The following is a 27,611-nucleotide window of genomic DNA, read 5'->3' as shown; positions in this document are numbered from 1 at the left end:
AGCGTCCAAGGGATTGGAAAGCTTCAAAGCACTATACTGTACTAATGTAATACAAACGTTGTCTTGTGAGCACTCTCCACCTTGTAGATGATTAAAAGTGAGTTAGTAAAGTCTGTATAAAAACACATTTTGATTGGTTTAACTTGTTTCCGTTAATGCTAACCTGGGTGTGTTTGCTGCTGATGGGAGCGGCCTGGGGCGTCTTCTGGTCCGCTCTGTCAATGTTTCTGGTCTGAGGTGTTGTAAGTGACATGGCGCGCGCTCTCTGACTCCTGCTCCTCCTCTTGCTTTAGGCGAGGCGCTATATGGAGATGATTCCGAAGGAGAAGCAGCCGGTGGCCGGCTCCGAGGGCGCGCAGTACAGGAAGAAGCAGTTGGCGAAGCAGCTGCCAGCTCACGACCAGGACCCCGCGAAATGCCACGAGCTGTCCCCCGGCGAGGTGAAGCAGATGGAGCAGTTTGTGAAGAAGTACAAGAACGACGTGCTGGGCGTGGGGGATGTCAAGCTCCCCACCGAGGTGGAGGCCCAAGCGGCGGAGAAGGGCAGGCCCGGCGACGGGGACCGCAGCGCCGCCGGGACCGTCGGAGGGGCGCCGAACAAGGCCGCGCCACCCAAGGGGGCCCAATATGTAAGTGTCCGTAGATCACGGCTCAAGCAAGGGCGTTTTGTAAATTCAAGTGAACTGCATCTGTATTATTGTTTAACTAACTTAATGCACACACACCCCACAACAGAAAGTTTTGAGGTTTTCTGGAGTGTGGAAGCAAGAACGGTTCCAAATGTCAGGGTCTGCGTCCGAAACATGCATGCATAAGTGACCATTTGTGTATGTAAAAATCATGATGTGGAGCTGTCTTTTTTAACGAAACGTAAATTGACTTGCAGTAAAAAGAAAAAAAAAACACAACCCAAAAAAGCAAAGCAATGCACTTGTGGCGTGCGAAGACGAGCATTTTGTAGAATAAGCAGCCTTCACCTACATCAATGGAGTTTAAACAGGATGTGAATGCGCTCAATATCTACTGTTACAGTGACCACTAGATTCCAAATCAAATTCCAAGCTTTGAAAAAATTGTTAATTGCCCTGCAGATGCACAGACAGGAACATTGAGTTATACTTGATAGTGAGCGACTTAGAACGCGCCAGGACAAAAAAAGGCATTGTCACCCCTAACGTACAGATACATTTCACTGGTTTAAAACGTTTTATCTATTTAGCATGATTTGATTTGTCTAATGTGATTTACTTTCTTGTGGTTTCTGCCATCTCTGCGCTGGACCATCCCTGAAGAGTTTCCGCTCCCAGCGCACCGCTCTACCACACGTAACTCTATCTCTCCCCTCACCCTATCCATCCTTGCCTGCAATCGTCCCCTCCCCGTCGTTTCCCTCTCCACTTGAAACCATCCGCTTGACATTGAGGTTTCACACCCACTTCCTTTCCTTTTACCCCAAGCAACTGTGAAGTCCTTATCGTGTAAGGTACTTTTAGGATCTCGATAGGTAGGCCACCTACGTATAGGTACATACAGGAATACATATCTTAGTTAACAAAACTAGTTGATTTTCTTTGTTGTTCATTGTAATAGTTGTGCTTGACTTGCAGTGGCGGCTGGTGGAATTTGAAAGTGGTGAGGCATAAAACCAGTGAATGGGCTGTATCATGAGCGAGGCCAATGTTTATGAGGGAAGGTTGGAGGTGTTCTCCCCAGAGAAAAGTTTTGAAAATTGGTGTGTTTTGATGCAATATTTCTGTGATAAATGGAAAAAAAAATATTGGACCCGATTCACAAAGAGCCTCTGCACTCGTGGCAGAGGCCCTGCAGTCATAGGGGAGCCTCCGCACTCGGGTGTAATATCTGAAGTCCGAATTCTAATTGCGGGTATTCCGCCCCGAGTCCTTTGTGAATCAGGCCCAGAGTTCTAATACTGGCTTCAGCCTGCCACCCTCCCTGCACCCAAGACGTGATGTTGCGGCCGGAGATGCCTATTTCGGAACTGCGTAACCAGGTTTAATTCTCAAGGTGAATTGCCTGCATTTCTGGGCGAATCAGTTATTTTCGCATGTGCCTATTTAAATGTGACCTTGTGTAATGTAACTGGTGCTCGTGAAAGCCCTAAATGACTTCGGGTCGAATTTGCGGTATATAAAAACTGCACAAAGAGGTTGAAAACAAAGCCATAAAATAATGAAAGAAACATAGATACTAATTTAGCGGTCGATTTGTACAAAGCGAAACCAGAAAATATTGATAAATCTCGGCTACCCCACTTAAATTAGGTGATCTATTGCAAATATTTTATTTCACCAAAACTCTATTTTCTTCTTTATTGCGTATTAAAGCACTTTTAGATAATTGAGTTCAGAATATCAATTGTACAAAAGGTGTGGCTAAAAAATCCAAAATATTCTGAAAGCTACTTATTTTTTTTAAATGATTGTGGCAAATGCACTGTAGTACATTATGAACATCTATTAGTTAATAAACTGCAGAGATCTCTGTGTAACCCGAAAGCCACATAATTACATCTTGGTTGGTGCAGTGAAGAATAGCGACTGTGTATTTTTAGTGCTACAAGGTCAGTCTGTGGCAGAAAGCACTGTGTAAATATGTAAGTCACTATTTTAAACTTGCAGTACACACAGTACAAGATAGGCTGCTACAAAATGCGTAAAAGTTTAAGATAAAATGGTGCTTCCATAATATATATTTTAATAATACTGAGACTGTATGCTATTAATTTGTTTTACATTACTGTCCCTGCAACACCTCGTCAAACAATAACACTCACTGCACAGATCACTTGTTAACTCTTTGCATGACCCCTCATAAGAATGTCTTTGCCTTCAAAAACCTTTGATCAATTCAACCCAGTACAAGTACTAACTCCCAAGCATCCTTTACATTTGCAGATTTTATCCTTTACATTTGCAGATTAACCAGTAGGCCCAATTTGCATTTCTCTCAGGCAGTAGGCACACTGTCTGCCTGGCCATGGGGTTACAGTACAGGAGACGTGCTCAATGACACTTCAGCTAAAGCATTTAATTGAGAATAGTGGAATGAACTGTCCCCGCAGCTGCTACTTACTCAAGAAGAAATAGCGGGAAAAGGAGAGAGTGACAGGCCAAGGACAATGGGGGAAGGGAAGAGAGGAAGGGGTTAAGGGAGGGAAAGTGAAGTGGACACTCCGACAGCCCAGGAGGAATAAAAGCACTCACACTTAGTAGTCATGTTGCCAGGTGTCCGTGTCCACAGTGCTTCCTTTCAAATAGGCCCAGCTGCATCTCCTGAAATCACCTCCGAATTACAGCTCTAAACAGAATACACGAGGCGCAGAAGCATGTGTCGTGTAACTGTTTAGTGCCAAAGAAACAATTGATGGACGGAATGCAAGACAATGCAAATATTCACCCCCAGTCACAAGGACCTGAGTTTAATCCATCATTCTTTTGCTCACCACTCCACCCCAGTTTGGACACAGCCATATAGAAATCAGTCTTGTGGCGTAGTGAGCACGGGACCCACGCCTGGTCATACCCTTCCCACTTAGGGCGACACTGTAGCCAGGAAGAACACTGTTACTGTAGCCAGGAAGGACACTTTAAAGGCTCAGGTTCTGTCTGCCCTAGACCCAGGAGATTAGATGGTAGCGTTGGACTAGCAGGACACTCACTTCCATATCCATATCCATATCCATGTCCTGCCTGCCCATAGTCGCTACCTGCAGTTTATGGTGGGCCATGAACATTTTCAGTGTGCTGCTTTCCTCTTCAGTCTCACCAGCGCCCCTCGGGGGTTCACCAAGATGATGGCAGTGGTCGCAGTTCTTCTGCGGTGATCAGGGGTTCTAGTCTTCCCCCTTCTTGATGACTGGCTGTTGAAGATGGCCACAGCCCAGAAGGTTGTCTCCCACCTCCAGACTACAGTGAAGCTCCTGCTCTCCCTGGGGTTCGCTATCAATGTGTCAGTCACACCTTACTCTTTCCCAGGCGCTCGCTTCCATCAGAGCTGTTCTGGACATGGTGCTATGATTCCGTTGTTTCAGCCTCTGTCCTGGATTTGGGTGAGACCGACTGAGGCTGCTGGGCGTGGTGGCCTCCTGCATCCTGCTAGTGACTCGTGCCAGATTGCACATGCGGGCTCTACAGCGGGACCTGAAGTTCCAGTGGGCGCAGCATCAGAGAAATCTCCCTGACCTGGTCCAGCTCTCGAAGGGAACTACTCAAGATCTGCATTGGTGGCTGATAACACGCAAATAGGCTACAGGCAGACCCCTCTCCCTTCCCCAGCCAGATCTCAGTGGTGACAGATGTGTCACTCCTGGGATGAGGCAGCCATTTCGGAGAGGTGGAGATCAGAGGCCTCTGGTCTTCGGTGAAAACCAGGCTCCACATCAACTTGTTGGCGCTCCATGCGATTCGACTGGCACTGAAAGCCTTCTTACCATCTATCAAGGGAAGACCGTTTTAAGTGTTCACAGACAACACCACCGCCATGTGGTACTACAACAAACAGGATGGACTGGGATCATGAACACTGTCAGGAGGCCCTGTGCCTCTGGACTTGGCTCAAAGAACAGGGCATTTCCCTGGTGGTTCAACACCTGGCGGGTTCCCTGAACGCCAGGGCGGACGAGCACAGCCTTCAGTGCCTTGCGGATCATGAGTGACGTCTGTATCCGAAGGTGGTACAAGGACTCTTTTAGCAGTGGGTAGAACCTTGATCAGATCTGTTCGCCTCAGCCCAGAACGTGCAATGTCAGCAGTTTTGCACGTTGGAGTTTCCAAGGCAGCTTTCGCTCTGTGACACTTTCTTCTCGATTGGAGCTCAGGCCTCCTTTCCACCTTTCCGCCCCATACCACTCCTGTCCAGAGTGCTCAAGACGATCAGGAGCAACCAGGCACAAGTCATTCTTGTGGCTTCGGACTTGGCACACAGAGTTTGGTATCCTGCGCTTCTATAAATGAGCATTGATCCTGCAATCAGGCTGCCCCTTCAGGAGGATCTTCTGTTGCAGCAGCAGGTCAGGGTCCTACACCCGAACCAGTCCACTCTTCGCCTCCTTATGTGGATAATGAGCGGCGACAGTTGACCGCATTCGACCTTCCTCCTGAAGTATGCAAAGTTATTCTGACAGCCAGGCGTCCCTCCACTAAGTCAGTATATGCCTGCTAATGGCAAAAATATTGTACAGAATGGTGTATCAACCCTTTGTCTGCCTCTCTTTCAGACATTCTCCTTTTCATTCTCTTTCTTGCCCAGCAGGGCTCCGCTCTGGGCACTCTGAAGGGTTACCTTTCGGCCCTTTCTGCTTTTCTACGGTTGCCCAATCAACAGTCACTTTTCAAGTCACCCATTGTATGTAGATTCTTGAAGGGGCGTGCACATATGTTTCCCTCGTCTCGTTTCATCATGCCCCAGTGGGACCTTAATTTGGTCCTCACTTATCTAATATGTGCACAATTGTCCCCTCTGGCTTCTCACCATCAAGACAGCCTTTTTAGTGGTAATAACGTCTGCCAGTAGGGTGAGGGAGTTCCAGGCATTTTCTTCTCAGACTCCCAGACAAGGTGGTGCTCATTTTTTGCCTAAATTAGTAACACCTTTCAACCTAGGGCAATCTGTTACCTTGCCCACCTTCTATGCTCCTCCACATCCTTCTAAGTAGGAAGAATTTCTCCACCGTCTGGCCTCAAAAAGAGCGTTATTGTTTCACCTCAAACGCACTAAAGAGTTCCGGTAGATAACCAACTCTTGGGTATGTTGAAGCAAAGAAGGGGCATGCCATGCAAAAGAGGACCATTTCCCAATGGGTAATTCTCTATATTAAGATATGTTACGCCCTGGGAAAGAAACAGCCCCCTGAAGGCCTCAGAGCTCATTCCACCAGGGCAAAAGCTGCCACCATGGCTCTCCAACATGGTGTCCTGGTCCCTGACATCTGCCAGGTGGTTAAGTGGGCATCTCTGCACACGTTTTCCAAGCATTAGAACGTGGACGTCATAGCTAGGAGCATGAAGCCAACCACGTAACGTGGAGTCAACCAATGCTACCTATCGGACGTGCAGGTGTACTGCTCAAGAAAAATCTTCTGGATCCAGACTGACGCCTGGGAGGTTCACATATAAGGAATCTGCAGCTAGATCCTGTCTCTACCCGATAAGGCATTACCGAAGGTAAGTAACTTAAGCTACAGCTCACACATACCCAAAGAAACCATAAATTCCTCATGATTCTTTGGTGTTAACACTTTTTCTATGGCTTTCAATAACCCTACATGGAGCAGTACCCTTCCCAGAAAAAACATAACCTCTTATGCTGATTCACACTTCCTTCGTATGCAGACTGTCATCTTGAAAGGTCAGTATACTATCCTAGCCTTATAATACGCCACCTTGACATGCTGAAACACAGCTGCTGCTAACGCAAGGCCAACCAGCATTCTACAGAACTATAACACCATATTTCATCACAAAACCTGTACGGTGTCTTGATTCCTTGGCCATGTGAACCTCTTTCTAAAAAGTAAAGCCTCTCTGTGTAGCCACCATTTTGTCTATTTTTGGTAAAGGATGGCCTTCCACCCATTCAAGTCGATCCACATACTCAACTCCTTGGTTTTCTTATGGGCTAAAACAATGGCCGATAATCACAAGAGGACTAAATGGGTTCAATAACCCCTTTTGTCATTAGGTTCTCCGCCAACACAGACCTTTACTGTACTCTTTCTGGACACTCATAGGCACACGTCATAAGTTATGCTTGATAGGCACACTCTCTTTCTGCACCCTAATCACGTTAAAAATATTTAAGCGCTCCCATCTTATCATGAAATATCTCTCTATTTCCTTGCAGAACATCTTTCAGTTTTCTATTTCTACACTTCTCACTCAAGTCTTCCACACACAACACTTGTTCACTTCACCCAGGCTATAAAACGATACCCAACATCCTTGTTGATGCCAACCTAGAATGTCTGAAACATACACCTTATCAAACACCACACACCCTGTGAATTCAATGTTGGCTCGAAATATCTGTCCAGATCTACCTTAGTTCCATTATACCGCCAAGGACTGCCACCCGGTGGGGAGAGAGCACATGAATGTTCTCTCTCACCTAGCGTGCATTTAGATATTATGGTAATTGCAGAACCCAAATACATCAAAAATGACACAGACAAGTCTCCCAGCACATCCTCATTTGGGTCTTTAGACACTGGTGCATACCTCTCATGCACACTCGCACACACTAATTGCTAAACTTTAGTCTGACTCTCCCACTCCCATATTAACCCTTCTACCTTTCATCTTGTTTATTCTGGCGAAATACCCAATCATGCCACATTTAGCACGCTGCTTGCGTATAGTAAGACAATGCTTAAAAGAGGGAACATGAAACTGCGACCCATATCTGAAACAAATGGCATCACTATTCACCCTTTTCCTCTTTTAAATTTGTTTGGCGACACTTGTTTCGCTTTGAACAAAATACACGTAAACCTCAATTCTTTAATTTACTTCCTTCAAAGACTCTTTGGAGCCCTTGATACTGTTGGCTATCTCAAAAGCCTCATCTAAATAAGGATTCTTGCAGGTTAGCGTTTTCTCCTGTATTCTTTTGATGAAACGCAACTATTAGCCAATTGATCCCTTATCAGTTGTTCTCTTAAGTTTTCAAATTCATGTTTCATATACATGCTAACAGACTTAGATGCAGATTGTTCTTGTAGGAAGAATGTTTGTCCAGTAGCACAAATGCCTCTAACACATCTAAGCATCCTCTTCATATTTGTCCAGTTATTTTTCCTCATTTCCAGGCACAAATACTGTAGGGTTGTAAAATATTTCTTGCCCCTCAATATTCAGCAAATGTTCCAAAATTGACCGCTTTTTATTAGGTCTAAATTTAAATCCACTGATTGTCTCTAAATAGACATTGAATGCTCTGAACCATCCTCTCCTCATAATTGGTAGTTCACCAAGAATTTGTAAAATGGGTGGCAATGTATTAGTTGTCTACATGTTTCCACTGGAGATGTATGGTCTGATAGCAGTGGTGAGAAGAAAAATAATCAGCACCAGCATTTAAAGTACAATGTGAACAAAGTATGTTCATGAATACGGATTGAGGCTTAAAGTGTATAACCTAAAGATTCAAATTGTGAGTAAACTAAGTAAGGTGCAATGTTTGTAAACTTAAGGATACCCTTATAGAAATTAAACTAATGTGTGACAGAGCTGTAGTTGGCTCTGGAACCCATCTCATAATCTGACTGTCTTATACAAACAAGAGCACGATCCAACCAAGTGAATTGCACTCCTTGTTCTCTATAGATTCACAAAAATGTTGCCTCTTGTGTGTTGGCAGAAAAGTGATTGGCAGAACGAGTCACCCGAGATGGTCACACTTGCATGTAAGGACATCATGCTGTCCCTCATGGTATTAGTCTGTTATTGTGCTGACCAGCAGAGACCATTCACCGTGAAGAAATGCAGAAAAACAAAATTGTACCTTGATTCCAAAAGCTCAGCGACTCCACTGTGAAAAATGCACCTTATTGGTATAGTATTGTACAGTGCCCACAGATTGAAGTTTGGAATCGTCCACCGCTCATTGCCAATATTACATCGGAGAGCAAATTGCAAGAACCACTTCAAATGCAAAGGTGGGGTGAGATGTATTGCGTAGATTCCACAGGGAAGTAGACAGCTGTTTATGGGAGGTACAGCAGTGCCAACCCCCATCTAATCCAGCACCCAATGATCTCTCCGGCAATGTCTCTCTCACTACAGTCTATATTCTAGAACATATGAGTAAGGAAAGGCCTCCGTGCAGAACGTAAGTTTCAGTTGGCCAATTCTTAGGGTTTGTAGAGAAAAGTGAACCTGAAATGGTCCAACCAGTGTACAGGGATTGTTAGATTTTTCTTGCCAAGAATTGAGTGAAGGTTGGACCCATCAATATGCGTAGGTTTATTGCTGTATTGTAAGAATCTTTGTTTTTGATGGAGATTAATATTTTGACACAGAATCATTAGAATCACTCCAAACAGATTGAGGTTCTCTAAGAAGATTTTGAGTTGTGTTGTCAACAGGTGGGTTGTATATGATGTTTAATATGGTGGCAAAGTACTTCACGGATCTAATTTCAAAGAGGAGACTTAGGAGCCGTAAGACACTTACCATGGTATAGGTTTCTATGTAATACCGTATCTCCCCGCCATCATTCTGTTATCAAGATCAGTGTAAATATTGGGATAATTGGAGGGTATCTGGAGATCCATGATAATTTGCGTGTCATTATTTCATATCTGTGTCCGGATTACGATCATACCGTGTCCGCAATTTCGAGTCTCTCTATTTCACTGCTGATCTATAGTTGTTTGTAAGAGCTTATGAAGTGATGAATTGATGACCTTATTAAAGGGTCTCTAGAGTGATCTGATGAGTTATTTTACATCTCCTTCTTGGAGTGTGGCTTCTGCACTGGCATATGTACGAAGACAATGATCTATTGAAAGGTCAGAGTTTATTCTGTTGGGAAAAGGATCTCATTGCATCTCAGGTAATTGTCCACATTGTTGGACTTATGATGGTGATGGGGTGAGTAAATTTTTGAGGGCAGAGTTACAGTGATGTGAGAAAGCATTAAGGAGATTCGATTAATCATAATTCAGATTAAAGCTAACTTGTGTGTGAGAAACCAGAATTATTGAACTATCTTTGCTATTAAACCTATTCTGGGTGTCTGAGAGCTTATCTGGACTATAAGCATTGGTCTAAAGTTGTTTGCCATGTCCACTGCAGTACTCCTGCAGCAGCCTGTCATTGCTAATAAGGTCATCAGGAGTGCAGCAAGACTGAGGTGAGACAGAGTGTAGAGCCAGAGATTCGCAAACAGTTAAGTCTTAAGATATGCAACAATCTTACTGTGACTGGGCACTGTCACAGGATAAAGGCTGTCGTTCGGTCAAGTTTGTATTTCAAGTTGAGAGGAAAGAGATGTGTGCCCCCAATAGTTTGGCTTATGCAACATATCGGGGAAAGAAGGGGTGTAAGCAAACAGTGTAGATGAGGCGAGAGTAAATATCTGTGGGAGATGAACAATAAAGACGAGAGAGAAGACTAGAGGGGAATGAGAGCACATATCTTGGGAGGATGACTTGAAATATAGGGAGGAGTTGGAAGGACAAAGTTTGAGGATGTGTGATAGTTCCAGTAATGAGATAAATGGGATACCGAGGTTGTCTCGGAGCAATATTTGTCCAACAGGAATTTGAAGTGAGAGATATTTCTAAGTTGTCAGGAGCTTGAAGTCTGATTAGCCATTATTGAGAATGGATATGTCAAGGTCAGCTTTCGGAGACCAGAAAGGAGAGTACTTCTGTTTTTGCATGTGTTGTATTTTTATTTTCCTAGCTGCACATAGGTGTTCAGTTACAATATCATGTTAGCACTTAGCATCGTTGGTTAAAAAGATACTTGTTTTAATGCAGCCATTTCAAAAACAGTAGTCCTGATCTGTGGTATTCCAAATCTACTCTGCAACAGTTATTTTCTTGGTTCTTATTAAAAAAGCAGATTTCTTCTTATACAACTTCACTTGATCTCTTCATTGCTTTTTTTTTTTAGTTCTGAGATGTAAACCTCACCTTAAAATATCTTTGTTCCTGTTGCTAAAATCAAGCATTTCAGATTTTGTTTGACTCATGATATCCAAGGAATTCAGGGCCACTCCATCCAATATGTAGGGCTTGGTTAGATGCATCCACTTCAAAGTGTTAAAGCAATGAAGAACTCTGTAAAGGTTGCTGGAGCTGTACTTTTTTCAATAAAAAAAAAAATCTGGGATCTCTTATGTTTGTCTTCAATTAACATAAGTATCAAAGGAGGGAGTGGAGAGCGGAAGTGTCCGGAGAGACACAGGGAGTGGATTTAATCTCCCCTGACTATAATTATTAAATACATGGAATCCACCCACAAGGAATAGGTGAAACAAGATATATGGTCTTGGGTGGGATGTGTTTCCTACAATGGTGGGAAGCACATTGTGTTCTTTAAATACCCCTCACACACCAAAAGGGCCCTTGGTGTTATGCTTCATCATAGGGGTCTTCGCACCCCTCTACCGAGCGCGGCGTGCTACTTACCAATGGGTACGCGGGAGCACTTAATGTAACCACTAGGTGTAGTGTGTGAGATTGTGAGTGGCAGGGTCAGGAGTGGATCGTGAGTGAATGTTAAAAAATACCTGGCAAGTGAGGACTAGAAGGATTTTTAACAAACCTCCCTGCTGGTATTGTTAAAAACAGTGAGGTGGAGGTTTAATGTATTAATGTACAAAGCCTCCTGCGTGTGTCTGTGTCAACATGTTTCGAAGCGTGATGCTTCTTCTTCAGGACGGGTATACAGGACCCTACCCTACTCACAAAAGACAGTATAATACCGTCAAAAACCTAGGGAATACTATGTGTTGATTAATGTAAAATGCGCCTATTATGGTCAATGTATATGGCGACAAGGAAATACCTTTATGTCCACCTGGAAAGAAACACAAAAGTATAAAAGGTACATTAGCTGGATAGGATTTATTCCAGTCGTGTAGATCGTGACCTGTAAAGGTGATACATACAGTGTCCATAAAACCCAAAAACTAAATAGTGTTGGTGCAGTTTCCTGTAAAAAATGGGACCAAGACTAGACACACACAACATGTAACATAAAGCATACACACTATGTAGGCCTGTTCCTATGATTTGTTATTTGTAAATAAAATGGAGAGAATATTGTGAATATATGAGACCGATGGCATACTTGCTATCTAGAAGTCCGAGGCCTCATGAGCCTTCAGAAAAACGCAGGAGACCCTGTGCTAATTATCACTCTGTGAGGAGAAAAGTTGCATTTAGCAAATTGCTTGACACTAACTTGGTATGAGCAGTGGTGGTCTCGTAGAAGCGGCTGTGCCGTACTTCCATATGTGAGGATAATACCTCACTCGATCGTCCCCTCCTCAGCTCCGTGGTTTGTGAGGAACCGGGAAAACTCAATATTTATACTCTCCTTAATTGACCCAAAAAGGTTTCCCGCCACTTGTAATAGGTGCGTGTGTGGCGGCATGTCCACAGAATGCAGCCCTGAATGGAGAAATCGATCTACCGTTTTGGACTCGATCAATTTCTCCATTCAGAGCTGCATTCTGTGGACATGCCGCCACACACGTACCTATTACCAGTGGCGGGAAATCTTTTTTGGTCAATTAAGGAGAGTATAAATATTGAGTTTTCCCGGTTCCTCACAAACCACGGAGCCGAGGAGTGGACGATCGAGTGAGGTATTATCCCCACATATCTAAGTACGGCACAGCCGCTTCTACGAGACCACCACTGCTCATACCAAGTAAGTGTCGAGCAATTGCTAACTGCAACTTTTCTCCTCACAGAGTGCTAATTATCCCAGGGTCCGCTGCATTTATCTGAAGGCTCACGAAGCCTCGAACTTCTAGATAGCAAGTATGCCATCTGTCTCATATATTCACAATTTTCTCTCCATTTTATTTACAAATAACAAATCATAGGAACAGTCCTACATAGTGTGTGTGTGCTTTGTTACATGTTTTGTGTGTCTAGTCTTCGTCACATTTTTTACAGGAAACTGCACCAACACTATTTAGTTTTTGGGTTTTATGGACACTGTATGTATCACCCTTGCAGGTCACGATTTTCACGTCTGAAATAAATCCTATCCAGCTAATGTACCTTTTATACTTTGGTGTTTCTTTCCAGGTGGACATAAAGGTATTCCCATCAACAATACGGAGCTTAGGGGGTAAATGGGCAGGTCGCCCCCCACTCATTAACTTATTACAAAACAGGACCTGCACAAGAATGTATCGAGTGAAAAACTTTCATTAATGCCCCGTGAAGCGCTATTCTGACCTGCCGTTTTTTTGTATTGGATAGATTTTCCCATTCTTCCCTGGCTGAAGAGATTCCACTAAGAGGTGCGTTCGGGAGTAATGATGGCCCTGCAAGGAAGGAGGCTATGTGCTCATCAGTGAATGCCAAGCAGAATTTGTCCATTCTCAATATTCCAGATAATGTCCAGGCAACCAGACTCGCTAGCACAAAAGACTTTTTATTTAAATGCGGTACTGATTAAAAAGAGAGGTGTCTTCCAATACAAAGGAAAGATCCCCAATGTGTGGAAAAAATTCACAAAAGGTTTCAAAAAAGCTCTCACGGCTAGACTGCCGTTCTCATAACCATCAGAGCGTGGGGGGTAAATGGGCAGGTCGCCCCCCCCACTCATTAACTTAATACAAAACAGGACCTGCACAAGAATGTATCAAGTGAAAAACTTTCATCAGTAGCCCTTACACATTCAAAACATCTTTGTTTCAAATTATCATAAGGCGGCCAACTTTTATGCCGTCCAAAGATAGGGTCTGGTGTTACTCAATTTTATATTTATATTTAGAGTTATATACCCACAGCCATTGGGCGACCAGGAATAGAGTGGACGAGTACACTCTCATACAACATATACCCATTTGTTAGAGGGGTACAGGTATGCAAAAGGCGAGCAACCACGTGGTAAATATTCTTGTTTTGTTACAGGCACCAGAGTTCAATAGCACATTCTTTTAAAAGAAACATTTCTTTAAAAGAAATATGGATTAATGCGGTGGAAATGGCTGATTGTGTGTTGTTAATTGTGTCTCCCTCAGGTGCAGACAAAAAGTATATTGGTCTAAACAAGAGGTGCAGTGTGGCCAGTCGACCCTAGCCCTGATGAAATTGCCGCAAGCTTTCCGAGGCAATGAAACATGTTGGTTTTTAAGTGAGCAAACACACAGCACGGAATAAATATTAGATAGCTAGTGTTGTTTTGCGCGGTTTTAACGTGGATTGACGAGGGTTCTGATCAGACCCCGTTTCTCCTATAAGGGTTGACATTGTTTTGAGCACGGATACACATACCATAGCTCAGTGTTTACACACAGCACTACATGGTGTTTATTTGCAAGAGGTTTTTGATTTTTTTCTGGGTGGCAGTTGCTAATGATGAGAACGTGAGGTAGCAGGCGAGTACCTGTCTGCGTATCCTCCATGGTGTTACTTCCGTGAGGCACTGCCATCCTTTTTCAGTAGATATTATTTGCACATGGTCTTTTCTTTCCTTCTTACACATTCCAGGTAGAGGGAAAGTGGGGGAGGCACTTTACACACAGACACGAAGAAGGTTTTTTTTTTTAAATTTGAGTGACACCAGACCCTATCTTTGGACGGCATAAAGGTTGGCCGCCTTATGATAATTTGAAACCAAGATGTTTTGAATGTGTAAGGGCTACTGATGAAAGTTTTTCACTTGATACATTCTTGTGCAGGTCCTGTTTTGTATTAAGTTAATGAGTGGGGGGCGACCTGCCCATTTACCCCCTAAGCTCCATATTGTTGATGGTTATGAGAACGGCAGTCTGGCCGTGAGAGCTTTTTTGAAACATTTTGTAAATGTTTTCCATACATTGGGGATCTTTCCATTGTATTGGAAGACACCTCTCTTTTTAATCAGTACCGCATTTAAATAAAAAGTATTTTGTACTAGCGAGTCTGGTTGCCTGGACATATCTGGAATATTGAGAATGGACAAATTCTGCTTGGCATTCACTGATGAGCACATAGCCTCCTTCCTTGCAGGGCCATCATTACTCCCGAACGCACCTCTTAGTGGAATCTCTTCAGCCAGGGAAGAATGGGAGAAACTATCAAATACAAAAAAACGGCAGGTCAGAATAGCACTTCACGGGGCATTAATGACCGAGTACCTGCGTGCAGGTGCAGCCCCGGCCAGTCTCTTGGTCCGTATAGAATCTAAAATCTTCCTGGAGGATAAGCGGTTCCGGGTGGACTGGAGCTATATAGCTAACAAGTGCACCCGGGACTGGCTTATCCTGATTATTAACACGGCCAAGAGATTGAGTGAAGAACTGCTGAAAGAAATACTAGATCTTGAGGAAACCCTAAAAGCAGACACCACGATAATAGACATTAAAGAACAACTGACCCAGATCCAAAATGATGTAGGGGAATATCAAATATATATGGTGAATCAGAAAATGAAAGGCTTAAAAAGGAATCTTGATAGATTTAGTCATGATTGGGCATTCCCCTATGTTGAAGATAATTATTACCAACAACCCCCAGAACAACCACTGTATACACGAGGTACCAGGGGTGGGCGACGACAGGGCAGACGCACTTTTAACAATTGGACGTTTGATAACACGAGCAGTGAAGATGACGACTATAACGGACAAACATCTAATGCAAATCAGAGGGTGAGATTTAACACTGAAGAAAGAACAAATGAAGATCTAGGTGTTATGTTACGCACTTTTTTAGGACAACGTCCACCAGATCAGAGAGGGGCCAGTCACAGGGGCAGAGGGAGAGGGCGCCCGTGGCAGAATGCGAATACATCATGGCAAGCGTTTTCACCCAGGATCACGCGCAGCAGGGGCAGAACACCCCTATAACTAGCAGCGATAATGATATAGTGGTGAACTTGTCAGCACACATATTAACTGTAGATGAACACAGAGTTTTAAACAAAGGTTTAGGATATGTCCCGACCCCGAAACATGACAGTTTTAAGCTCCATGGGTAACTGTATGGATTGATGAGAAAAATAAATTGGGGAAATTCTTTGAAGGGAAGGAACAAGATGCTCCATCAGTATTTTCCACTAATCTGCGACGTCCTTCTCAATTTTGCCCTCCCATTAACACCATCGGCCCCGAAGTACAAGTATTTGAGCGAAAGATAATACAAGACATTGCTAACTTGGAAGAAAATCAGCAGGGTCCTAGTCGTAGCAAAATGACACAGGCCGATTGGCAAGCTGTACAATCTCTTCAGCAGAATCGTGCCATCACCATCAAACCGGCCGATAATGGCGGGGCGGCGGTGGTGGTGATGAATACCTCAGATTACGAAACCGAGGTAGCAAGACTACTAGATGTTCGTCATAATTATAGACATTTGATGAGAGATCCCACTAAAAATCTACAGATGACCATTAGTAAAATGGTGACCGAGGCAAAGGAGAAAAAATGGCTCACGGCCAAAGAGGCAGACTTCCTGATTAATGATAAACCCAGGGTACCTGCTTTTTATATCGTTCCAAAAACACACAAAGCGCAGAGGCCCCCACCGGGTCGCCCCATAGTATCGGGTATCCAGTCAGTACTGGAACCTTTATCTCAATACTCTGATTTTTTTCTTGAGGGAATGCGTTCTCACGCAGCCTTCTTATGTACAAGACACTACAGATGTTTTAAGAATTCTTGATGACATCGTTTATGACCCTGAACATCAGTTTCTAGTCACCATTGACATAGAATCATTATACACCAGCATCCCCCAGGAAGCAACACTGGTGGCAGCAGCTCACGCCCTGGGGGAATGCGAATGGTTCTATGATGTCCCACAAACTTTTGTCCTGCAATGCATAGAATTGGCCTTAACACAAAATGTCTTTGCTTATAAGGACCAGCTGTATTTGCAGGTGTCCGGGACTTCAATGGGGGCTACCTTTGCCCCCAGTCTAGCATGTATTTATGTGGGCCAGTTCGAGGCAAATCACATCAATCATGCCACCAATCTCTTCCAAGGGAATATTGTCCTCTGGAAGAGATATATTGATGATGTGCTGTGCATCTGGTCAAGCTCTGAAATCGACCTCAACAGGTTTTTGAATTGGTTGAATAACCTTGATGAATGTCTCAAGTTTACTTGGATTGTAAATAGATCAACAGCAACATACTTGGACTTGGACATCAAGGCGGCGAATTACAAACTAACCACCAATGTCCATCAAAAACCCACAGATAAGAACTCGCTTTTACATTACAGGTCTTATCATCCCAGGGCCCTTAGGGACAATTTGCCTGTAGGTCAATTTTTGCGATACCGTAGGAATTGTTCCTCCACTGAGGTATATGTGGAACAAGCAGTGGCCCTGTCCCGCAAACTGGAAGAGCGAGCATATCCTAGAAAGGTCATTAAACAAGCAAAAAAGAGAGCCTTGAACACTCCTCGAGCTTAATTGCTTGACAGAACATCTAAGATCAAAGGGGACTGTATCCCTGTGGTCACCACTTTTGGACCCTTGTCGACGAAAATCAGACAAGTAATCAAGAAACATTGGCACCTGCTGAACACCCCCACCATGACTATGCCTCAACCCAGATTTGCCTTCAAGCGATCAACCAGTTTGCGAGATCGGTTGGTGCATTCACGACCTAAACAGGAGATCAAAGACACAGGGATCCCTTCGGGACACTATCAATGCGGGGGGTGTACAGTATGTGAGCTTACTGCACCAGCTAAAAGTGTCACCTTGGTGGGAGGTAAGACATGGTATCTTAACATGTTTAGCAACTGCAACACCTCCAATGTCATCTACAGACTCACATGCCCCTGTGGACTCCATTAAATTGGTCTCACCACACGCAAGGTCAAGATCAGGGTGCAGGAACACCTTAGCACCATACGAATAGGCAAATTGACTACGAAATTGGTGCAACATTTCCGCACGGCTAAACATAGTCCGAAAGATCTGCGGTGGGTTGTGCTGGAAAGGTTGATGGGTGAGCAATACAATATGGAGTCAAGATTGACCATGAAAGAAGCACGTTGGATCTACCAGGAGAAGGTGGACCAACAGGGGTTGAACGATTACATTGAATGGCATAAGGTAGTGGCCCGTTAGTTTCCAGATACTAGCATAGAGCTCTAATGCCTATCCCCTATTGTGACATAGGTGAATAGGAAAGACACAGGATTTATCGCTTTCTAATTTACAATAAATGTCTCTAGCACATTAGTATTTACGCCCATAGATTGTTTTAATAAATGATAACCGGGAATATGAATAGATACAGTCCCTTAATAGCTAATGGAACAATCGGTTGATAGAGGAACACATACCTTTGCCTTGAATATAGGCATTCTCCTATAAACGTCGTTTGGCAATTTATTCATAACAATAATGTGGTTTAGATAGTTTTTAAACATCCATTTGAATGACTCAATTTAATTCACTCCTTCAATTATCAGTAAATGGGAGAAACGGTATCCAACCCGGCGCGTACATTATAACCTACACAATATGGCCGCCGAGTCCTTCAATTGAAAGTATAACAAGCCTATAAGCATCTGCGCACGCGCGAAGGCGTCGCGCGGCGCACATAAAAAAAGAAGATATTCGGCCGCATTGCGAGGCTGAACGTTACCTGGAGTTGCAGGCTGACGAGGGGAGTGGATGATCGAGAAGGAGAGAAAGCTGAGTCTTTCGTGCACTTTCCTCGAACAAAATGGACTGAGTGTGTTTTTTAATAGGCCCAGGGAAGGGGAACAGCGCTATGTTTATACGCGCTATTCCTGGTTGCGTAAAGACAGAAGTAACGGTAACAAACCCTAGGGGGGAGAAAGGCAACCGCAGTAGTCAGGATAATAGTACCTTTGGAAATAAATGTGAGGCTGAGCAAGCGACGATTTAAAGGTGTGATGGCCAATACAATATACAATATTTCATCAAGATAGGTATGACGAGATATTTACAGCAATACCCAACAAGCAGAAGAGATGGTTGTGGTTAAATTGTGTGCTCAGTGACATTGATGTATACGTTGTGTTATGGTTTTTAATTGGACGTTTTCGCCCCTTAGAGTTATATACCCGCAGCCATTGGGCGACCAGGAATAGAGTGGACGAGTACACTCTCATACAACATATACCCACTTGTTAGAGGGGTACAGGTATGCAAAAGGCGAGCAACCACGTGGTAAATATTCTTGTTTTGTTACAGGCACCAGAGTTCAATAGCACATTCTTTTAAAAGAAACATTTCTTTAAAAGAAATATAGATTAATGCGGTGGAAATGGCTGATTGTGTGTTGTTAATTGTGTCTCCCTCAGGTGCAGACAAAAAGTATATAGGTCTAAACAAGAGGTGCAGTGTGGCCAGTCGACCCTAGCCCTGATGAAATTGCCGCAAGCTTTCTGAGGCAATGAAACATGTTGGTTTTTAAGTGAGCAAACACACAGCACGGAATAAATATTAGATAGCTAGTGTTGTTTTGCGCGGTTTTAACGTGGATTGACGAGGGTTCTGATCAGACCCCGTTTCTCCTATAAGGGTTGACATTGTTTTGAGCACGGATACACATACCATAGCTCAGTGTTTACACACAGCACTACAGGGTGTTTATTTGCAAGAGGTTTTTGATTTTTTTTCTGGGTGGCAGTTGCTAATGATGAGAACGTGAGGTAGCAGGCGAGTACCTGTCTGCGTATCCTCCATGGTGTTACTTCCGTGAGGCACTGCCATCCTTTTTCAGTAGATATTATTTGCACATGGTCTTTTCTTTCCTTCTTACACATTCCAGGTAGAGGGAAAGTGGGGGAGGCACTTTACACACAGACACGAAGAAGTTTTTTTTTTTTTTAAATTTGAGTGACACCAGACCCTATCTTTGGACGGCATAAAGGTTGGCCGCCTTATGATAATTTGAAACAAAGATGTTTTGAATGTGTAAGGGCTACTGATGAAAGTTTTTCACTTGATACATTCTTGTGCAGGTCCTGTTTTGTAATAAGGACATAAAAGTATTACCTTGTGACCATAATAGGCACATTTTACATTAATCAACACATAATATTCCCTATGTTTTTGACGGTATTATACTGTCTCTTGTGAGTAGGGTAGGGATATGTGTACCCGTCCTGAGGAAGCATCACGCTTCGAAACATGTTGACACAGACACACGCAGGAGGCTTTGTACATTAATACATTAAACCTCCACCTCACTGTTTTTAACAATACCAGCAGGGAAGTTTATTAAAAATCCTTCTAGTCCTCACTTGCCAGGTATTTTTTTAACATTCACTCACTATCCACTCCTGACCCTGCCACTCACAACCTCACACACTACACCTAGTGGTTACATTAAGTGCTCCCGCGTACCCGTTGGTTAGTAGCACACCGCGCTCTGTAGAGGTGTGCGAAGACCCCTATGATGAAGCATGACACCAAGGGCCCTTTTGGTGTGTGAGGGGTATTTAAAGAACACAATGTGCTTCCCACCATTGTAGGAAACACATTCCACCCAAGACCATATATCTTGTTTCACCTATTCCTTGTGGGTGGATTCCATTTGTCTTCAATTAACAGCATGGAAGCAACCACACATATGCAGGGTGGTTATAAAACAAAATGCCCTGCACATGTTAGAACAGCAACCATAACTTCTCTCTAAGTCGGATAACGTGCCGTTTCAAAGAAGAGACCAGATGAAAGTTGCCCTTGACACAGACCATTCTATTCTGTTAAATTTAAGTATCTTCAGCTATAGTTGTGATCGTGTTGTTGTATTATGCTTATGAGGTAAGCAGAACACTATTAGAATTGTTGGGTCATTATGGTAGTTATTAAAAGAGGATCTCAGCTGATAGAGACACTGCAGGCTTCATGTTCAGAATATAGCTGTAGAATTTGTGGCAACTGGAACTTAAGATCGTCCCAGGCAAAATGTTCAAACCAGATCCACTATGCTGTAGTCCACCACTAGAATGGGGCATGGTTAGGTCATGGCAACCATTTTTCTCTTGAATCAGTCTTTAAGGGCCCGATTTTATATGTTGATGGTATGTAAACTCCATCGCAAAGGTGATGGAGTAAACATACAGCCAGCATGAGGGTCCGCATTCCTGATTTAAATGCAGAGCAGTTCTTTAGTGTAGCTGAGGTGGTGATTACTCCATCACTGCTATAGCCAAACCTCTCCTTGGCCTGTTGGATCAAGGGCCATCGGAGAAATGGCTACATGTCCACCTCCCAATTTAGATTGGGGGGGGGGTGGGGGGGGGGGGGGAACAACATATAGGCATTATCTTACTGTCCGTCACCGCCAGGCAAACCCTGTCTGTGATGGACCGTTACACATAAATAATGCTCCCCTCGCCATGAGAGAGGACTCCCATGGCGAGGGGTGCATTATTATTATTATTATTATTATTATTATTATTATTTTTTATTTCAAAAAGCAAATCCTGTTTTGGGGTTTTCTTTAAAAAAAAAAAGAAAAAAAAAGTAACACAATTAAAACTGTTTGGTGCAGGGTTGCATCCTGCTGTCACTACCCTGCACCAAACAGCAAGACACATATACAGGAACCCTGTGTCGGCGGTACCTGTCAATGCTTTATAAATGACCGCCAGCTTGGCCGTGATTTATAAATCTGGCGGGCTGTGTCTCCACCTAGACAATGGAATAATTTACTCCATCGTCCTGGTGGAACAACAGGCTGCCCACCTAGATATAAATGAGGGCCTAAGCCTGAAGCCTGTTGAGGAAATGCCAGAGTGGCACAGTGGCCAGATGCAAGTAAGCAGGTTTGCACAGCGTGGTAAATTACTTATTGGTTAAATGTCAGATGTGGCAAGCAGAGTGATTCGTCTTTAGATTGAGCAGTGAGGTGAATCAGTGACTGGGTGGTCTCTGATTTCCCCTTGACGCTCTGACCATTTGTCGAACCTTTGCCGTGATGGGAACGGCTGCCTAGTGATCTGCGATTCACCTGCTCCTGCTGCCACATCGAATCTTCCGCCGTGAGGGAAACGGCCGCATTCAGCACTACTACTCCCAGGGGGCACCGCTTGGCCAGAGACAGGCATCACCAGAGGGCGCCAGGGCTACATAAGCCCCAGCTGCCTCCCACAGCGCGGGACGCAGGCGGGCATGCCCGGGCAAAGCCCGGGCCAAGGGCGGGCCCGTCTCGCGCCCGTCAACGCCAGGAAGAGGCAGGGCTGGGCCCCCCCTCTTACGTCTGTTCCTTGTCAGCTTCCTAAAGGTACTGTTGGCTGCATGGTGTTCTGCTTGCTCCGCTGAGACAATTTGACCTGCGGTTTCTAACGTTGCATATTGGACCCGCAAGGGGAAGTTGCTTGTTAATCCCCACCTTAGGCTTAGGCTTATTCATCCGTATACTGGGGGTATTTTAACGCTTGTCCTTGTGGCTACCTAAGTGTCCCTAAGAATCACTGACCCTGTTAGTTTCATCCCCTACGTGACATTGCCTTCTTGTTGCAGCTCATCACCCCATAGTTCGAACCCTGGTCTGTACTCCACCAAATGGTTGGGAAAGGGAAGCGTACAGGGGGGGAGGGACAGTTACTGGCACTCTAGATCAGTTTATAACTAGGGCTGTCTCGGTCCTAGAACATGAAATTGCCATAACCGAGCGACGACTCTCTACTGTGCCAATGCATGTTAGGCGTTCATCCATTGGGCCATTAGCACTAGTTCAATCTCCTACTAGGTGTATAGGGCATGATATTAGTGATCCATCTCAGCTTAGGGATCTCGAGGCTAGCCCTATTATCTTTCAGGCCAGCACGAGGGTCACGGAGGCCTCTGGAGAGGTCGTTTTAGTAAATGAAAGTTCGCCAAGACCTGAAATAGTATAGCCCCAGACAAGGGCCAGTAAAAAAGTAAAACGACTTACTAACCCAAAGAGGAAAAGAGGTGGGGACATTCAAGGTGGGAGGCAGCCGAAAATCCCCAAAAAGCTGGAAAATTCTACTAGAGTACCTGGTGTCTCATTGGTTGATGACTGCCAGGTTTCTGGGGTGGGTAACAATTGCCTCTCTGATCAGCCACAATCCGGTGATATGATTTCCCAAATCGAACAGGTGGTTCGATCACTAATACTCCCCCTCTTAGAAAGGGTTAAATTGGCCAATGAAAGAATAGTACGTCTTGAACAGATGATGTTAGATAATTTTTGCTCTTTAAAAAATTTAATTACATTAGCAACTAAGTAGAGATCTAAATCTAACTCTAATTCCGCATCTTTGAGTGCACCTATAATGATCCCTACCTCCGTTCCCCCTGCTGATCCTGTTGTGACCACAAAGGTTAGCCTACGGGTCGATTCACAAAAGGTTTTGGTTAACGCTAATCAAACTAACCTACAGGCAGGGCGGAAAAGTCACGAATCTGGGGGTAATAATAATGGAGAGAACAGAGGTACGAGTGAAGACGTAAGTAGAGAGTCTCATGATAAATCTATCAAACCTGCTAAAGGTCACATCTATCTTCCTCCAGCTTCTCTTCCCTACGTCATAGTATTGACAGGTGTTCCTGAACTAAAAGGCGATAAGTCTGAATCCTACCAAGAACTCAAGAACAAAGTGACATTCTGGCTAAATAAAAACAGACCAATCCCCGATAACATGAACGGGAAGATTTTATTCGTCTGAAGGGTCAGCTGGGTCGGGTCCAGACCAAAAGACGTCTTGGGTGACTCCATTATTGTGAATTTCCAAGATAGGCGCCTAGTGCGTTTTATCTGTGATTGCCCACCCATTGGGGCCCAGACGGGGATTGAAGTGCACGATCTAAGCTATTTTTATAACCCGGCCTTTTATCAAGGTGGTAGAACCAGACAATATTGGGCAGGCAAAGGCATTTTCCCTGGGTTTAATATTTCCTCCTCCGACTATTACAACGGTTTGTGCAATCCTGCTTATCTGGACTGACCGGTGTTAAACAGCCCGAACTTATTGGCCTCCAGTGATCCTACCACAGCCGGAGACGTCCTTACGATTGGCGCAGACGACGCAGTCTCTGTTACACCTGGGTCACTTAATTCACCAAGGCTGTCTTTGCAAGCGAATAGAGAGCATCAGAGCCAACGTAAAGCAAGCCCTAAAACCACTTACCAGGCAAAAAAGCTGGGACCAGGGGTGGGTTCAATGATATCGTGGAATGTTGCTGGTCTGAAGGCTAAAATGGACTCTCCGGAGTGGGTTGATTTCATCGGCAACTTTGATGTTTGCCTTTTCCAGGAGACCTGGTCCTGTGAGCCTCAGTTTTTGCTGGACTACTTGAACTTCCATGTTCCAGCATCCAAGGGACCTAAAGGGCGCCCCATGGGTGGCTTAACAACTTGGATCCGCCAAGACTTGGTCTCGACGGTCAACGAGCTACCAACCGGGTCTCCTGATATCCAACTAGTCAGACTTTCCCTGGGCCCTCTGGGTGATGCGGACATTTACAATCTGTACCTTAGAGGGACCAAGGGGACAAGGTCTCGGGCCCTGGTTACTTTGGATTCCCTTATTGACCAGCACTCGAGTGAGAGGGGAGTGCTCGTCGTGGGGGATCTGAACATAACTTTTGAACCGCTTTTAACCTCAGACTTCCACTGGGGCCTTGATCCTGAGGAAGAACAGCTCTGGGGCATTCCCGGACTTGACCTTGAACCAATCAAAAGGTGGACAGAGGCCGTAGTGCAGGTCAATGTTCTCTGCTATGAGAGAAGATTGAGGGCTCTGAATGGGAGGACGCAGGGGGATAAGGAAGGGGCTAACACCTTTGATAACGGCCGCTATAGCAGTAGGATCGATTACGTCCTCTGTAGCATGAAGTTATGGCAATTTGTCAAAGATATGGTGGTTGAGTCAAGACCTGAAAGGGATCATAATCCTCTGTGTTTCCCATTGGTGGTGGATGAATGGTAATTCCAAAGAAGAGGTGATGAAACTCAAGCCACCTGAAGTAGTCCCCTCTAATGACATGCGCAGGCTCAAGTGGAGTCTGGTTAAGTCCAATGACAAGGCCACTGATAACATTGATAAACAGTTGTCCAAAGCTACATCGGATCTTGAGGGTCTTATGGCCACTGTCCCAGGTAGTGCTCTAATCACTGGCCTTCACGAAACCTTTTTTGAGGCATTACGCCGGTATTTTTTGGAACCAGCAAGAAAAGATAGGAGGGCACCACCCAAGTGTCTATGATGGTATGATAGTGACTGTAGGAGGGCTAGAGCTGATTTGACCGCTGCCCTTTCTAGTGGACCCAGCGATTGTGTGCAAAAGGTAAGACAATCATACAAAAAATGTATAACACAGGCCAAAAAGAAATGGGATGAGCTCTATTGGTCTGACCTGAAGAGTGTCAACGATGCTCGGAACACCAGATCATTCTGGAACATCATTAAGTGGGGTAGAGGAGGTTTGCCTGACAGACCTTCAAACCATGTCTCACAAGAGGAATGGTTAAAATATTTTAAACCCCAATACGCGTGTGATTTTCAGTCTAATCCCACTTGGGAGATATCCCAGGTTTTCTATCACCATGGTCCTTTTAATACTGAAGATGCCTCAACGGCTCTGGGTTCTGTAGCCAGTGGACGAGCTCCAGGATTAGACGGGGTCCCGTCTGATCTTTTTCTCCATAATAAAAACTGCTGGAGCAAGTACATTACACTACTGGCAAACACTGTGGCCGAAGGTGCCCCAGTCCCTAAATCCTGGGGGGGGCTGTCATTATCCCAGTGTTCAAAAAGGGTGATCGGACACTACCAGGCAACTACAGACCAATCAGCCTGATAGACACAATACAGAAGGTTATAGGGAGGATGGTTCTGAATCTGACATTAATGTGGATCGAAGATAACAAGATCCTATCCCCTTTCCAGGCTGGTTTTCGTAAAAAAACTAGCACAGTGGATCAGGTGTTTCGATTTGTGCAACTTTATTGGAAGGTTGTTACTTTGGGAAAAGGCAGTCTTTATGTTGCTTTTGTGAACCTAAGAGCTGCCTTCGACCTTGTGCCTCGCCGGCGGTTGTGGGCAGTGCTGGAAAAACTAGGACTCCCAGCAGATATTCTAACCCTGATAAAGAGGCTACATGAGAATAATTTTGCTAATATCCAGTGGGGCGGACCAGGTGACGTTACCCCTGAGTTTCCGGTAGAATGAGGTGTGCGGCAAGGCTGCACCATGGCTCCCACGCTCTTTACACTATAGATTAATGGGATAGTAAAATCCATGCTTAGTGCCACCACAGATGCCCCAAAGCTGGCCGGAGTTGTCACTCCGATATTGATGTTTGCGGATGATACGCTTATTGTATCTAAAACTCTGAGTGGCCTGCAGAGAGCTTTACTAGTCTTTGAGGACTTTTGTCGTGGTCACGGTCTGGAGGTAAACGTAGCCAAGACGAAACTTATGGTTTTTAACCCACATCCAAGCTACAGAGGGAGAAAGTTTTTTATGAATAGGCAACCCCTAGAAATGGTCACCAACTTTGTTTATCTAGGTTTGTACGTAACCAAAGATAATAAATGGGGCAAGCACATAGAGATGGCCACCCTGAAACTTAGTCAAATCTTGGGAGCCTTAACTAGGGAGCACAAAAAAATCCTTTACTAAACCTATAAAACCTGTGCTCCAAGTTTATGAGACAAAGGCCCTAAGTTCAGTTTTGTATGGGGCAGAGTTATGGGGGTTCGACCGGTTATCTGCCTTAACTATAGCTGAAAACAAATTCTTCCGTAGTGTAACCGGTCTTCCACAGAGTACCCCAATGGTCCCCCTAAGATACGAGTTAGGAAGAAAGGCCATCACGGACATAGCTACACTCCGTCCGGTCTTATACTGGCGAAGGCTCTGGACCACCACGGAGCTTTCCCCGTATGCTATGGGACTTATGGATGTCATAAATCTTGATGTCTTTCACAAGATCGGATGGCTGAGGAAGCTCCGTCAGACCCTGATAGCCCTGGGCCTGGAGGGGCTGTGGAGCGACCCAGTGGCCGCACTGTTTCCTTCAAAGAGAACTTTACAATTGTTCTACTGGGAACGAGTTGAACATCAGGTATGGAGCAGAGCAAATCCCTCTGGGATGACTGGTCGTTATCTGGAGGCAAAGATTTCACCTGCCCTAGAACAATACTGGGACCTGATTACGAAACCCGGAGATAGGAAGCTCTATTTTCAGCTCAGAGCTTGTTCCTTACCTCTTAGGTCTCTCACAGGAAGATGGTCTAGTGCTTGTGAGGAATTATGCCCCGCTTGTGGGTCACAAGCAGAATCAATTGCCCATTTCCTGTTTGTTTGCCCAGCATTTACCACCCCAAGACGAGTATGGCTGTCCCCTATGATGAATACAGGCCCCAGCTAGGCCCGCAGGACACAAGGGTTCGCTCTTCTGCAATGGAATCTATAAGGAAGTTGGCACGGAAACTGCAAAGTACAAAGACAAAGTTTATTAACCCTTAAGGGTGGTCCTACAATCCATACAACACCCTTCAGTATTGCATAGAGTAGCACAAAGAACTTGCGTACACGGTCCCCTTTTATACACAAAGAGGGGCTCATAAGTGGGTGGATACAACATGAGGCAAAGAATATTACCTTTTATGGTCATTTTCGATACAGAATCAATATATGGGCGGAGCTGACACACTCCTTGAGCCCGCGAAAACATGGTCAAGCAAGGACTAACTGATAACAGATGTGGTCAAGTCTGGGCATGCGCCAGACAGACAAAGGAGCTATTTATAGACTGTTACTAGGCAGATTGCAAGAGCAACTAACACGAAGATAGGACTCTTCTCGTGCTACACACGTGGAGGCATGACAATACAAAATGGAGTCCAGACTTTAGTCAACATAACGAGAGAAACTCGGTCATATAAGGAGAATTCATGTCTTCAGTAAATGCTTACTCACACCGCTATTTCAATTT

At 44.5% G+C, this 27,611-nt stretch overlaps 1 protein-coding gene across 1 annotated transcript in view; it reads left to right on the top strand.

Annotated features, from left to right (window-relative positions):
* The window catches only part of TES (testin LIM domain protein), a 181,994-nt gene that overhangs the window by 74,567 nt on the left and 79,816 nt on the right, over window positions 1-27,611 (top strand). The window contains exon 4 of the mRNA XM_085653156.1: window positions 294-629. Within this exon, the coding sequence (XP_085509282.1) occupies window positions 294-629 (336 nt within the window). The remainder of the gene's footprint in view (window positions 1-293; window positions 630-27,611) is intronic.

Source organism: Triturus cristatus, chromosome 4_1 (assembly GCF_964204655.1).
Source record: "Triturus cristatus chromosome 4_1, aTriCri1.1, whole genome shotgun sequence".
Classification (NCBI taxonomy): domain Eukaryota; kingdom Metazoa; phylum Chordata; class Amphibia; order Caudata; family Salamandridae; genus Triturus; species Triturus cristatus.
The sequence above is the reverse complement of the archived record's forward strand: the minus strand, read 5'-3'. Positions and strand labels throughout refer to the sequence as shown.